Source organism: Macaca nemestrina, chromosome 16, assembly GCF_043159975.1.
Source record: "Macaca nemestrina isolate mMacNem1 chromosome 16, mMacNem.hap1, whole genome shotgun sequence".
Taxonomy (NCBI): Eukaryota; Metazoa; Chordata; class Mammalia; order Primates; family Cercopithecidae; genus Macaca; species Macaca nemestrina.
In genome coordinates this window covers 102,290,163-102,303,489 of record NC_092140.1, presented here as the reverse complement: position 1 = coordinate 102,303,489, position 13,327 = coordinate 102,290,163, and the positions used below count along the sequence as shown (strand labels likewise).

At 36.7% G+C, this 13,327-nt stretch overlaps 1 protein-coding gene across 3 annotated transcripts in view; it reads left to right on the top strand.

Moving 5' to 3' along the window:
- Window positions 1-13,327, top strand: part of LOC105490258 (sarcoglycan gamma) — a 100,076-nt gene that overhangs the window by 54,553 nt on the left and 32,196 nt on the right. For all 3 annotated transcript variants that reach the window (XM_071081556.1, XM_071081555.1, XM_011755713.2), the window contains exon 4: window positions 9,180-9,267. In XM_071081556.1, the coding sequence (XP_070937657.1) occupies window positions 9,180-9,267 (88 nt within the window). The remainder of the gene's footprint in view (window positions 1-9,179; window positions 9,268-13,327) is intronic.

The following is a 13,327-nucleotide window of genomic DNA, read 5'->3' as shown; positions in this document are numbered from 1 at the left end:
TTATGTGACTTTAAAAGTAAATCAAGATTTTCTTCATTTACCTCCATGGAGCTTATAAGAAGGACAGCCAAGAATAAAGTGCAAATACGTTCAAACAGTGTTTGCAATATGTTCTATTTCTACTTAAGTAATGCTATGACCATTATAGTAGGCATGAACATTTTGCCAGATTATTGATAAATGGCATTACCTCCCCGACCCACAAAAAGTGAAAACTTCACCCAGCTATAACTTTCTGGTTATTTGAAGAGCAGAGTCTTCATTTTCCTTTCATATTTCTGAATATGAAAGGGTATTTCAGTGTCTCCTAACTGCGGAGGCTGTACCAGCTACTATAGGAGAATTAGAAAGGAAACAAAAGACTTACTAAGAAACATGAGGTCTTGTTAGAGAGATAAAACACACTCCTGTACCAGACATTCACCAGGCTCTATTACCAACTGCAAAATGGCATGGCATATGACTAACACATAAATATCACAAAGACAGATCCCAGTGAGTGAAAAGTACGTAAGTAGTTTTAGGTGCTGTTATGTTACTTCTGGGGCTATCTTATTGGCAGTGGGAGCCAGATGATGACCTGCAGTATAATAGGCAGGTAAGAGCCTGATTCTGTGAGGCTTACCCTTACCTTATGTCATATACTTACCTTAATTGTGATGGCATTTCAGTGTGTGAAATAATCCTGTCCTACAGGATTTCCCTTTTGTAAAAAGGGAAGTCAGACATGAATGAAGCGTTCAAGTGTTAGAACTTGGCCTTCTTTTTTCCCCGGAGTTGCGTTGGCTGATCTTCTGCTATATTTTGGGAAGAATCAGACTGGTAGAACAGTCCAGTGACTGAAATCAGGTGACTAGATCATAGCAAATTTAATATTCTGGAATTAATAATAACTCTCAGTTATATTTTATCAGGCCATTTCATCTCCAGTATGCTTTTAAAAACAGAAAGCAAAATTATAGAGAATATCTCAGATAATCACATATTAAAGTCTTAGAATGTCGCATTAATGAGTATGTCAATCAATACATAGAATTCAGTAACAATTTGAATAATATTATGCGATAACAGAGCTGTACAGTGTTTTATAACTAATATGGCTTTCCAGTAAGAGCCATCCCAGAACAAAACTATGCTTCCTAACTTCTGTATGGATTGATATATTAGTTATAAATTTCCTTTTCAAAGATGAGTCTAGGAAGCAATTTTCCATAAAATTAGAGAAAAGAAATTACTTTATGAATTTGCAAAATTTGACACATAACTCATTTATGTGTACTGATGGGCTGAGATAATTTCTTCATTATAAATATAATTCAACATGCTACTCTGGCCTCTAACATCTTATTACCCAGTAGTCCCTCAAAAGTAATACATGAGGGCCTGTATTGAGTTCTTACTTTGAATTCATGGCTTAAACCCATCCACCATGCCCATTAGTTCAAACACATAACAATTATTTCCTTTAAACAAAAGGGTTTTTAAAAAATACAGAGCCATGATCAAAAACTAAATGAAACAAATACGTGGTAATAAAGCTTACTTGAAATGATCATCTGTGAAGTTCCCAGCCCTGAAAAGAAGCTTTAGCTCACAGTCAGAGCCCACAGTGTGACGGGAACCAAATGGTCACCTCATTGGGACTCCAGGCAAGCCCATTGCATAAGACAGTGCTGAAGACAGAAAACAACTACAAGTATTTGAATAAAACAGCATATTAAAAAATAGCTACAACTATTTGAATAAAGCAGCATATCTGAGGGGAGGAGACTACAAAGATGCCCGTCCAGAACTTGAATATCACTGAGGACAGAAGCCCTAAGTCACCACTGAAAGACTGGGAGGCCCTGTGGACCAAGTGAAAACAACAGGACAGACTTTAGACAGGCTGGCAAGAGCCGAAAGGTAGACACATCCACACAGTGGAACATAAAAATTGAAATTTCGTATGATGAAATCTTCATCTAAAAAAAAAAGCCCAAAAAACTTTACATAAAGGAAGATCAATATCCAACTAAATAAAAATAGTCAATCTGAAAATGACTAGAAAAACATACTTAAGATTCTCAAAGAGATAAAGCTATTTTTAAAGGAGTTTTCCTTAAAATAACAAGAAATTATAAAATCAGAAGAGAAATTACAGGGCAGAAATAACTAAAAAATGAAAAAAATACATGAAACAGTGGTTTTCAAATATTGGACAATGGACAGCTCAGGAGACAGTTATCCCTGCAAGAAGAAAAACAAAAGAGTGACTCCTCAGATTGCCTTAACTCACTGCATGAAGAGAGTTTCCAGGCTGCAATGAGGGAGGGGAGCCAATGCAGATGCAGGTGGTCTCCCTGGGTTGAAGAGACAGGGTTGGAAGGTCAAGGAGACCAAGGCAGCCGCAGTTTGCAAGGCAGAGTACTGCAGAGAGGGGCTTGCTGCACATGGATGGCACTCCGGAGACGGCAGAGACTTCACCCCATCCCACCCCCACCAAGTCCAAGTCCGTGGATAAGTATTTACCAGTGCGTGTGTGTGAGGAAGCTACCTTGAGACTAGTGAAATACCCACTCAAAGGGAGCAGAAGGAACCATGTCTGGAGGTCACACAGAGTGGGGAACAGTTCATATTCTCACCAGTCAGAGTGGAAAACTTCATAAATTATGGGCATCAGGTAGAATACAGAAGGGTGTGGCTCAGAAGTGGTACAAGATCAACACTAGGAAAAAATCCTGCTCTAGTCCATTCTAACAAAGCTTACAGGAATCCTTGACAGCATCCTGCTTTTTCCAAGTGATTTGTTCCATCCCAGAACAAAGTTCTAAAAAACGACATTTCATCTGTGTACAAAAGTCGAGGAAAGCATAATCATGTTAAGGAGAGACATAAAATATAGAAAGACAGAAAAAACACAAACAAATCTTTTAGAGATGAAAAGTATAACATCTGAAATTTTTAAAAAGCCAATGGTGGGACTAACAGATTACTAACAGACTGGACATCACAGAAGAAAAGATCAGTAAAGTTGAAGGTATAGCTCTAGATACTCTCCAAAATGGAGCCCAGAGAAAAATGACTAGAAAAAGAAAGCAACAGAGTATCAGTAACTACAGGGACAATACCAAGGGGCCTTATGTGTGTGTGACTGGCATCTCCAAAGAAGAAGAAAGAAGAGAGGACAAATATTATTTTAAAAGAATAATTTGTAATTTTTTTTCCAAGCATGATAAAAACTTTTAAGTCCACAGATAAAATATGTTCAGTGAACCTCAAACAAAAGAAACAAGGAAGACTACAAGGTACATTGTAATTAAATTGCTTAAAAACAAGAGAGAAAAATCTTAAAGAGAAAACCTTAGAAGTAGCTAGAAAAAAAGGATATATAACATACAAAGGAGTGAAAAAAATATGACATCAGCCTTCTAGTCAGTAACATTTCGTGCCAGAAGACACTGAAGTGCTGACTTTAAAGTACTAAAAGAAAAACAGGCCAACCTAGAATTCTATACCTAGCAAAAGTATCTTTAAAAGACAAAGTCAAAGGCCGGGCGTGGTGGCTCAAGCCTGTAATCCCAGCACTTTGGGAGGCCGAGACGGGTGGATCACGAGGTCAGGAGATCGAGACCATCCTGGCTAACACGGTGAAACCCCGTCTCTACTAAAAAATACAAAAAAAAACTAGCCGGGCGAGATGGAGGGCGCCTGTAGTCCCAGCTACTCGGGAGGCTGAGGCAGGAGAATGGCGTAAACCCCGGAGGCGGAGCTTGCAGTGAGCTGAGATCCGGCCACTGCACTCCAGCCTGGGCGACACAGCGAGACTCCGTCTCAAAAAAAAAAAAAAAAAAAAAAAAAAAAGACAAAGTCAAAATAAAGACTGTTTTGGACTTAACTAAAGCTGAAAACAAGTTACTTCAGCAGATCTGCACCACAAGAAATATTAGAGGAAGCCTTTCTGGCAAAGAGAATATGATGCTAGAAGAAAAATCTAGATGTTCACCAGAAAAATTTTTAAATACCAGAAATCGTAAATATGTGGGTATACAAAAAATAATTTTAAAAAATGTTAGAAGACACTTTGCTCAAAGCCAAAAGAATAACAATGTATTTGGGATGTTGTAACAGGATAGAAATAAAGTGTATGAGAATAATGAAACAAATACCATAACAGGAAAAGATAGAAGTATTGCTATAATGTTCTCACATTACACATGAAGTGGCAAAAAATTATTGAGGATGGACCATAATAAGTTAAAGATGCTTAGTATATCTAAAGTAAACTCATAAAAAGTGTAGCTAATACATTAACTAAGGAGATAAAAATGAAATGATAAATACTCAGTTAATTCAAAAGGAGGTAAAGGAAACAAAGAGAAAATTAGTTGAATATGAAAACAAATAGCAATTTGGTATATTTGAACCAATTCATATAAATAATCACATTAAAATAATCACATTAAATATAAATGGTCAAAACATCCCAACTGAAAGACAGACTGTGAAATTGAACACAGAAGCAAGATCCAACTATATGCCGTCTACAAGAAACCTACCTTAATTATAAAAACACAAATATATTAAAAGTAAAAGGTTATACTATACTGTACTATACTATGCTATACTATACTAACACTAATGAAAAGAAAATTGGAGTGACTATATTAAAACAGACAGTAGATTTCAGAACAAAGAGATAAATATTTTAGAGGCACAGAGGGTCATTTAAGATGACATAGAAGTAAATTCTTCAATATATATGTTGCTAAACACATGAATCCACTATCAGAGCATCAATATACATGAAGCAAAAACTGATAGAATGTAAGAAAAAAAACAGAAATATTCACATTTAGACTCAGGGATTTCAGCACCCCTCTCTCAATAACTGATAGGAGAAATGGATATAGAAACAATAAGCATATAGACTTGAGCAATGCTATCAACCAACTTGACATAATTAAATTTTCAGAGCATGCTGCTCAATAATAGCAGACAAAGAGTTCTTTTCAAGTGCACAGGGAAAACATTTATCAAGATAGATCACATTTTGAACCATAAAACATTTTCAATAAATCTGAAAACATTCAAGTGTTCCAACATGTTATCTCACCACAGTGGATTTAATAAGATAACCATAACACAAATATGTCTGAAAACTTTTTGAATAAGTGGAAATTATATAAAAATTTGCAAATAAACCATGGGTCAAAGAAAAAATCCAAAGGGAAATAGTATTTTGAACTGAATGACAGAAAACAATAACATCAAATTTGGGGGGATATAGCTGAAGCAGTGCTTATAGGGAAATTTATGGCATTAAATGCGTATATTAAGAAAGAAGAAAATTGGCCAGGTGCAGTGGCTCATGCCTGTAATCCCAGCACTTTCGGAGGCCGAGGTGGGCAGATCACGAGGTCAGGAGATAGAGACAATCCTGGCTAACACGGTGAAACCCCGTCTCTACTAAAAATACAAAAAATTAACCAGGCATGGTGGTGGGTTCCTGTAGTCCCAGCTACTCTGGAGGCTGAGGCAGGAGAACAGCATGAACCCAGGAGTCAGAGCTTGCAGTGAGCCAAGATCACACCACTGCACTCAAGTCTGGGCGACAGAGCGAGACTCCGTCTCAGAAAAAAAAAGAAAAAAAAAAAAAAAGAAGAAAATCAGTGACCTCAGTTTCATCCTTAAGAAACTAGAAAAAGAATACATTAGACCAAAAATCAAAGACAGAAGATCCAAACAAATAAAATCATAAATGAAAAAGGAGACATCACAATGGATACCACAGAAATACAAAACGTCATTAGAGGCTACCATGAACAAGTATATGTCAATAAATTTGAAAGCCTAGGGAAAATGGATAAATATCTGGATACATACAACCTTCCTATATTGAAACAAGAAGAAACAGGAAATCTAAACAGACCAATATTGAGTAACAATATTGAATTAGTAATAAAAAGTCTCCCAACAAAGGAAAGTCCAGGACCAGAGGGCTTCACTGCTGAATTCTACCAAACCTTTAAAGAAGAATTAATACCAGTCCTTCTCAAACTTTTTCAAAAACTTGAAGCAGAGGAAATTCTTTGTAACTCGTTACATGAGGCCGGCATAGCCATGATACCAAAACCAAACAAGAACACAACAAAAAAAATAACTACAGACCAATATTTCTGATGAACATAAATGTAAAAATCCTCAACAAAATATTAGCAAACCAAATAAATACAACACATTTATCCCAAGAATGCCAGGATGATTCAACATATGCAAAACAATAAATACCATACATCACATCAATAGAATGAAGGACAAAAACCATTTGGTCATCTCGATAGATGCAGAAAAAGCATTTGATAAAATTCAGCATCCCTTCATGATAAACCAAAAGTCAGAGAAGAAAAGAAAGACGAGAGAAGAAATCAACAAAACAGAAAACATAAAACAATAGAGGAAATTAATGAAACCCAAAACGGATTCCTTTAGAAGATCAATAAAAATTGATAAACCTTGAACCAGACTGAATATTTTAAAAAGAGAGGGCACAAATGATCAATATCAGCTGTGCTAGAAGGGGCACCACTATGAATCCCACAGACATTCAAAGAATGGGAAGGAAATATTACGAATAACTTTATGCCAATAAACGTAATTTTCCCAGGTACTCTTTGATAGAATTCTTAACATAGGTTGCTGCTTTAATGATTAAATTAGTTTCTGCCATTCCCATATTAGGTTCAAGTTTGAAGTAGTTAATTATGTATGTAAATGAAGTGGTGAATTATACTTGCCCTCTAATCTACATTTTTAAAAAGTATCTTAAAACTTTCAACCTCATCAACCTCATAGGGTATTGATAACTCCTATAGCAGTTTTGATTTATCTTTGGGTCATACCAGTTACCCCTTATATTGTTAACGGTCTTTTTATACACCTCTTTTGTAGCTCCTTCTATGTGTCACGCACTGTTGAGAAAGGTAATAAAAAGTTCTATGTTCTGTGACTCTTTCACTATTCCCTAAGGTATAGTGTTGACACAATATCTATATTCAAACAGGTACATTCAGAGTTCAACTGATATGAATAGAAAAATAAAATGTTCTCCTTTTACCTTGCTGTCACTCTCTAAATGGCGTAAAATTTTTCTAAAAGGTGTCATTAGCTAATGATAAAAACTGAAAATCCCTTATGTAAAATTTTAGAAATGATAGTAGTGGTAGTTGTACAATACTGTGAATATACCTAATGTCAATCTATGATACACTTAAAAATGGTTAAAATGGTAAATTTTATGCTATGTATAACTTATATGCATAGCATATATATTTTTAATACAATAAAAATTGTTTTAAAAAATCAAAAAACAAAAACCTGAAAATTGTATTCACAATCTATAGACTTCAGTTTTCTTACCTAGAACATGGAAATAAAGTCTCTGGACTTCACAATGAACATCAGTTTTATTAAAAATGTACATGTTGATTGTTTTAAGGTACTTCTTAAAAATGTAGATTAAAGAGCAAGTACAATTCAATATTAGGGATTGCATTATTGTAGCAGCTATGAATACAGTTTTGTTGGTAATATAGACACAGAGCCACTTCTGCTCTGTCACTGCATCAGTTAAAAGATCTTTACCCTGTGAACACAGAATGCCCAGCTAGCCATGGAGTAAACTAATAGGCGCTTTTAGTCTCACGTAACAGGAAGCTGGAGGGGGCAGCTGCAGCTTCGGTTCAGCACTAAACCATGTTAGGGCCAGAGTATCTGCCAGCCACCGGCCTGCCCCTCGTAATCACTCGACAGTTGTGAGGCCACGTCCAAGACACATAGCCAGGAAATGTGCAGTGCTGGTGCATGTGCCTCTTCCACAAGGAATGCAAAAGCTTGCCTAGAAACAAATATATTAAAAGGAAAAGGTTATACTATACTGTACTATACTATGCTATACTGGATATACAAAATTTGACTCAGGAAAATTGATCTTGGTAGAAATGTGGTCATCAAAGAAAACTCAGATTTTCAAAAGCCACTATGGACAGCATTCATATAGACAAAAATTAGTGAACCAAATGTTTTTAGTAAATTTTATTGTAGAAAAAAATCTATTGAAAATTTATCTTAGTAGGAAAATATGGTAATACTTTACCTGCGTGGAAAAGTTGTTCAAGGAATTAAAGTAGCTTGTAGTGGGGAAAAAAGAAAGAAGTAAAAATTTAAAACACACACACACACACACACACACACACACACACACACACACAGAGGGAGTGAAATAGCCCATAATGCTACTCACCAAGAGACAATCGCTAACATTTGGAGTAGCTCTTTGGCAGTTTTCTCTAATATTTCCGTAGTTATTGGCCAATTCCAGCATTGTACTTAAGTCAGTTTTGCTAATTAATACTATTCCCTTCATAGTTAGCATAGCTATACATTTTACTTCCTCTGAATTTTTGATTTAAATACATTGTTTTCTCTATTTTTTGTTTAAGTTTAATTCTGTTTGTTTTAAATAACCAACTCAGACTGCATGTGCTTTTTCAAAACTATTGTTTACTGATACATAAAACTGTGCTTTGAAATTTATTTTTCTTTCTATTCTCTGATGTCTGTTTTATTGTGTATTTTCTAACGTCTTAAGCTAAATGCTTAGTTTATTTTTAACTTGGCGAGCAAGAACAAAGCGGTCAATACCACAAATGTGTCTGTAATTGTAACTCTGCTGTATACATCGATTTTTTTATTTTGATAAAGTTTACTTTATACACTATAAAAATACAAATGTATTACAAAACTATGGAAATCGAGTGTAGCAGGAAAAAGTATATGTCATTTCTATTAGCTAGAACTCCACCGTTGTTGGTGTCTTTCCTTGACATAGTTGTGACCATATAGCTCTGTTAAATTGCATATTTTTCTAAATAATTCATATTTTTTCTGTCCCTATCTTGCATTTGGGGCTCATTTTATGATTGTTACTCTTTTATCTTTCAATAAGTACTCAAAATGTTAAAAAATATATATATATGATTCAGGACTTTTTAATTGTCTTAGCCACAAATTTATAGAATTTCCAGGATCTGTGACAATGGGTAAATAATTTTAAATAAATCCTAAATTGACATAGAATTATAAAGATGTAATCATTTTAAACAGTACGTATTTTGCAAATTTTATAAATCCCTTTCTAGGACTCATCTCTGCTTCTACAATCAACCCAGAATGTGACTGTAAATGCGCGCAACTCAGAAGGGGAGGTCACAGGCAGGTTGAAAGTCGGTGAGTCCAGCTTCATCATGGTATTTTGCATGCATGTGGTCCATGAATAGTGCTAAATGGATGCATTGTTTTTTCTTCTAAAGAAATCAAAACTACTTATGAACAAAGTATGAATTTTCTAAATATCGTGCTGTGTTGACCACAGAATAGCACCACAGAGTGGGGTGGGGGGTGAGGGGACAGCCTGAAGTGCTTTGATTAGAGTTATTTTTGTTCCAAGAAACAGAGGACAATTAAAGCTAGTACAAGAAACAAATGTTTATTGTAGGTTACCAAAGACTCTTGCAGCAACCAAAGGAAAGGAACCCAAGTAGCTGGCCTCAAAGAGCACAGAGACCTGTGGCTGAGAGCCAAGAATAGATTCAGTTCCCTCCCTGTTCTTTCTTCTCTTCTCTCTGCTTCTCCCCATGTGTTCCATTCTCCTCCTTTCCAGTTTATCTTTGCCACCATTTTCACTTGGCTGTATCACTTCTCACTGTACAGAACCTACAGGGCCTCCCTGATTCTTATCCGCTCGGCTGTAGTTATCAACATCACACAGTTTAGTCTTCGATTACGCAAATTCTAAGTCCACAAAGTACTCTAATTAGCCCAGTTCATCTGTCCCACCACATTCCATCAGGTCAGTCAGCTACGTACACCCATCCAGTCAACTAAGACGGGAGAATAAGGTCACATGGGAGCGAGGTCACATGGAATCCTATAAACGGAGAAGATCAGCAAGAAGAAATATAGATGAAAGCAATATCAGAAGAGCAAACCAGCTGGTAAGAAGGTGGTAAGAAGGAATGCAGGCCAGGCCTGGTGGCTCATGCCTGTAATCCCTGCACTTTGGGAGGCCAAGACGGAAGGATTGCTTGAGCCTAGGTGATTGAGATCAGCCTGGGCAACATCTCTAAAAAAATAATTTTAAAAATCAGCCAGGTGTGGTGGTGAATGTCTGTAGTCACAGCTACTGGGGAGGCTGAGGCAGGGAGGATCACTAGGAATTCGATTCTGTGGTGGAGGAGAACCTTTGTCTGAAAAAAAGAGAATAAGAATGAGAAAGGTATGGCCGGGTGTGGCGGCTCAAGCCTGTAATCCCAGCACTTTGGGAGGCCAAGACGGGCGGATCTACCCAAATAAGAAGGAACCAGAGAAATAATTCTGGCCGTATGAAAAAACAGGGTTTTATAAAACTTTCAAAAGCTCACATTGAGTCTCCAGCAGTGGATCCAAACCAATGAAATCTTTGAAATACCAGATAAATAATTCAAAGTGTTTATTATTAAGTTACTCAAGGAACTACAAGAAAAAAGTGAAAACTAACATGAAAACTTTTTTTATTATTATTATGCTTTAAGTTCTAGGGTACATGTGCAAAACATGCAGGTTTGTTACATATGTATACATGTGCCATGTTGGTGTGCTGCACCAATTAGTCATTTACATTAGGTATATCTCCTAATGCTATCCCTTGCCCATCCCCCCACCCCACAACAGGCCCTGGTGTGTGATGTTCCCCTTCCTGTGTCCAAGTGTTCTCATTGTTCAATTCCCACCTAGGAGTGAGAATATGCTGTGTTTGGTTTTCTGTCCTTGCGATAGTTTGCTCAGAATGATGGTTTCTAGCTTCATCCATGTCCCTACAAAGGACATGAACTCATCCTTTTTTATGGCTGCACAGTATTCCATGGTGTATATGTGCCATATTTTCTTAATCCAGTCATATCATTGATGGACATTTGGGTTGGTTCCAAGTCTTTGCTATTGTGAATAGTGCTGCAATAAACATACGTGTGCATGTGTCTTTATAGCAGCATGATTTATAATCCTTTGGGTATATACCCAGTAATGGGATTGCTGGGTCAAATGAAATTTCTAGTTCTAGATCCTTGAGGAATTGCCACACTGTCTTCCACAATGGTTGAACTAGTTTACACTCCTACCAACAGTGTAAAAGTGTTCCTATTTCTCCAAATACTCTCTAGCACCTGTTGTTTCCTGACTTTTTAATGATCACCATTCTAACTGGTGTGAGATAGTATCTCTTTGTGTTTTGATTTGCATTTCTCTGATGACCAGTGATGAGCATTTTTTCATGTGTCTGTTGACTGCATAAATGTCTTCTTCTGAGAAGTGTCTGTTCACATCCTTTGCCCCATCCTTTGCCCACGTTTTGATGGGGTTGTTTGATTTTTTTCTTAAAAATTTGTTTAAGTTCTTTGTAGATTCTGGATATTAGCCCTTTGTCAGATGGGTAGATTGCAAAAATTTTCTCCCACTCTGTAGGTTGCCTGTTCACTCTGATGGTAATTTCTTTTGCTGTGCAGAAGCTCTTTAGTTTAATTAGATCCCATTTGTCAATTTTGGCTTTGGTTGCCATTGCTTTTGGTGTTTTAGTCATGAAGTCCTTGCCCATGCCTATGTCCTGAATGGTATTGCCTAGGTTTTCTTCTAGGGTTTTTATGGTTTAGGTCTAACATTTAAGTCTTTAATCCTTCTTGAATTAATTTTTGTATAAGGTGGAAGGAAGAGATCCAGTTTCAGCTTTCTACATATGGCTAGCCAGTTTTCCTAGCACCATTTTTTAAATAGGGAATCCTCTCCCCATTGCTTGTTTTTGTCAGCTTTGTCAAAGATCAGATGGCTGTAGATGTGTGGCATTATTTCTGAGGCCTCTGTTCTGTTCCATTGGTCTATGTATCTGTTTTGGTACCAGTACCATGCTGTTTGGGTTACTGTAGCCTTGTAGTATAGTTTGAAGTCAGGTAGTGTGATGCCTCCAACTTTGTTCTTTTGGCTTAGGATTGTCTTAGCAATGCCGGCTCTTTTTTGGTTCTGTATGAATTTTAAAGTAGTTTTTTCCAATTCTGTGAAGAAAGTCATTGGTGGTTTGATGGGGATGGCACTGAATGTATAAATTACCTTGGGCAGTACAGCCATTTTCACAATATTGATTCTTCCTATCCATGAGCATGGAATGTTCTTCTATTTGTTTCTGTCCTCTTTTATTTCATTGAGCAGTGGTTTGTAGTTCTCCTTGAAGAGGTCCTTCACCTCCCTTGTAAGTTGTATTCCTAGGTATTTTATTCTGTTTGTAGCAATTGTGAATGGGAGTTTACTCATTATTTGGCTCTCTGTTATTGGTATATAGGAATGCTTGTGATTTTTGCACATTGAGTTTGTATCCTGAGACTTTGCTGAAGTTGCTTATCAGCTTAAGGAGATTTTGGGCTGAGACGATGGGGTTTTCTAAATATATACAATCATGTCATCTGCAAACAGGGGCAATTTGACTTCCTCTTTTCCTAATTGAATACCCTTTATTTCCTTCTCTTTCCTGATTGCCCTGGCCAGAACTTCCAACACTATGTTGAATAGGAGTGGTGAGACAGGGCATCCCTGTCTTGTGCCAGTTTTCAAAAGGAATGCTTCCAGTTTTTGCCCATTCAGTATGATATTGGCTGTGGGTTTGTCATAAATAGCTCTTATTATTTTGAGATGTGCCCCATCAATGCCTAGTTTATAGAGAGTTTTTAGCATGAATGGCTGTTGAATTTTCTCAGAGGCCTTTTCTGCATCTGTTGAGATAATCATGTGGTTTTTGTCTTTGGTTCTGTTTATGTAATGGATTACATTTATTGATTTGCATATGTTGAACCAGCCTTGCATCCCAGGGATGAAGCCAACTAGATCATGGTGGATAAGCTTTTTGATGTGCTGCTGGATTCGGTTTGCCAGTATTTTATTGAGGATTTTCGCATTGATGTTCATCAGGGATATTGGTCTAAAATTCTCTTTTTTTGTTGTGTCTCTGCCAGGCTTTGGTATCAGGATGATGCTGGCCTCATAAAATGAGTTAGAGAGGATTCCCTCTTTTTCTGTTGATTGAGTTAGTTTCAGAGGGAATGGTACCAGCTCCTCTTTGTACCTCTGGTAGAATTTGACTATGAATCCATCTGGTCCTGGACTTTTTTTGGTTGGTAGGCTATTAATTATTGTTTAATTTCAGAGCCTGTTATTGGTCTATTCAGGGATTCAACTTCTTCCTATTTTAGTCCTGAGAGGGTATATGTGG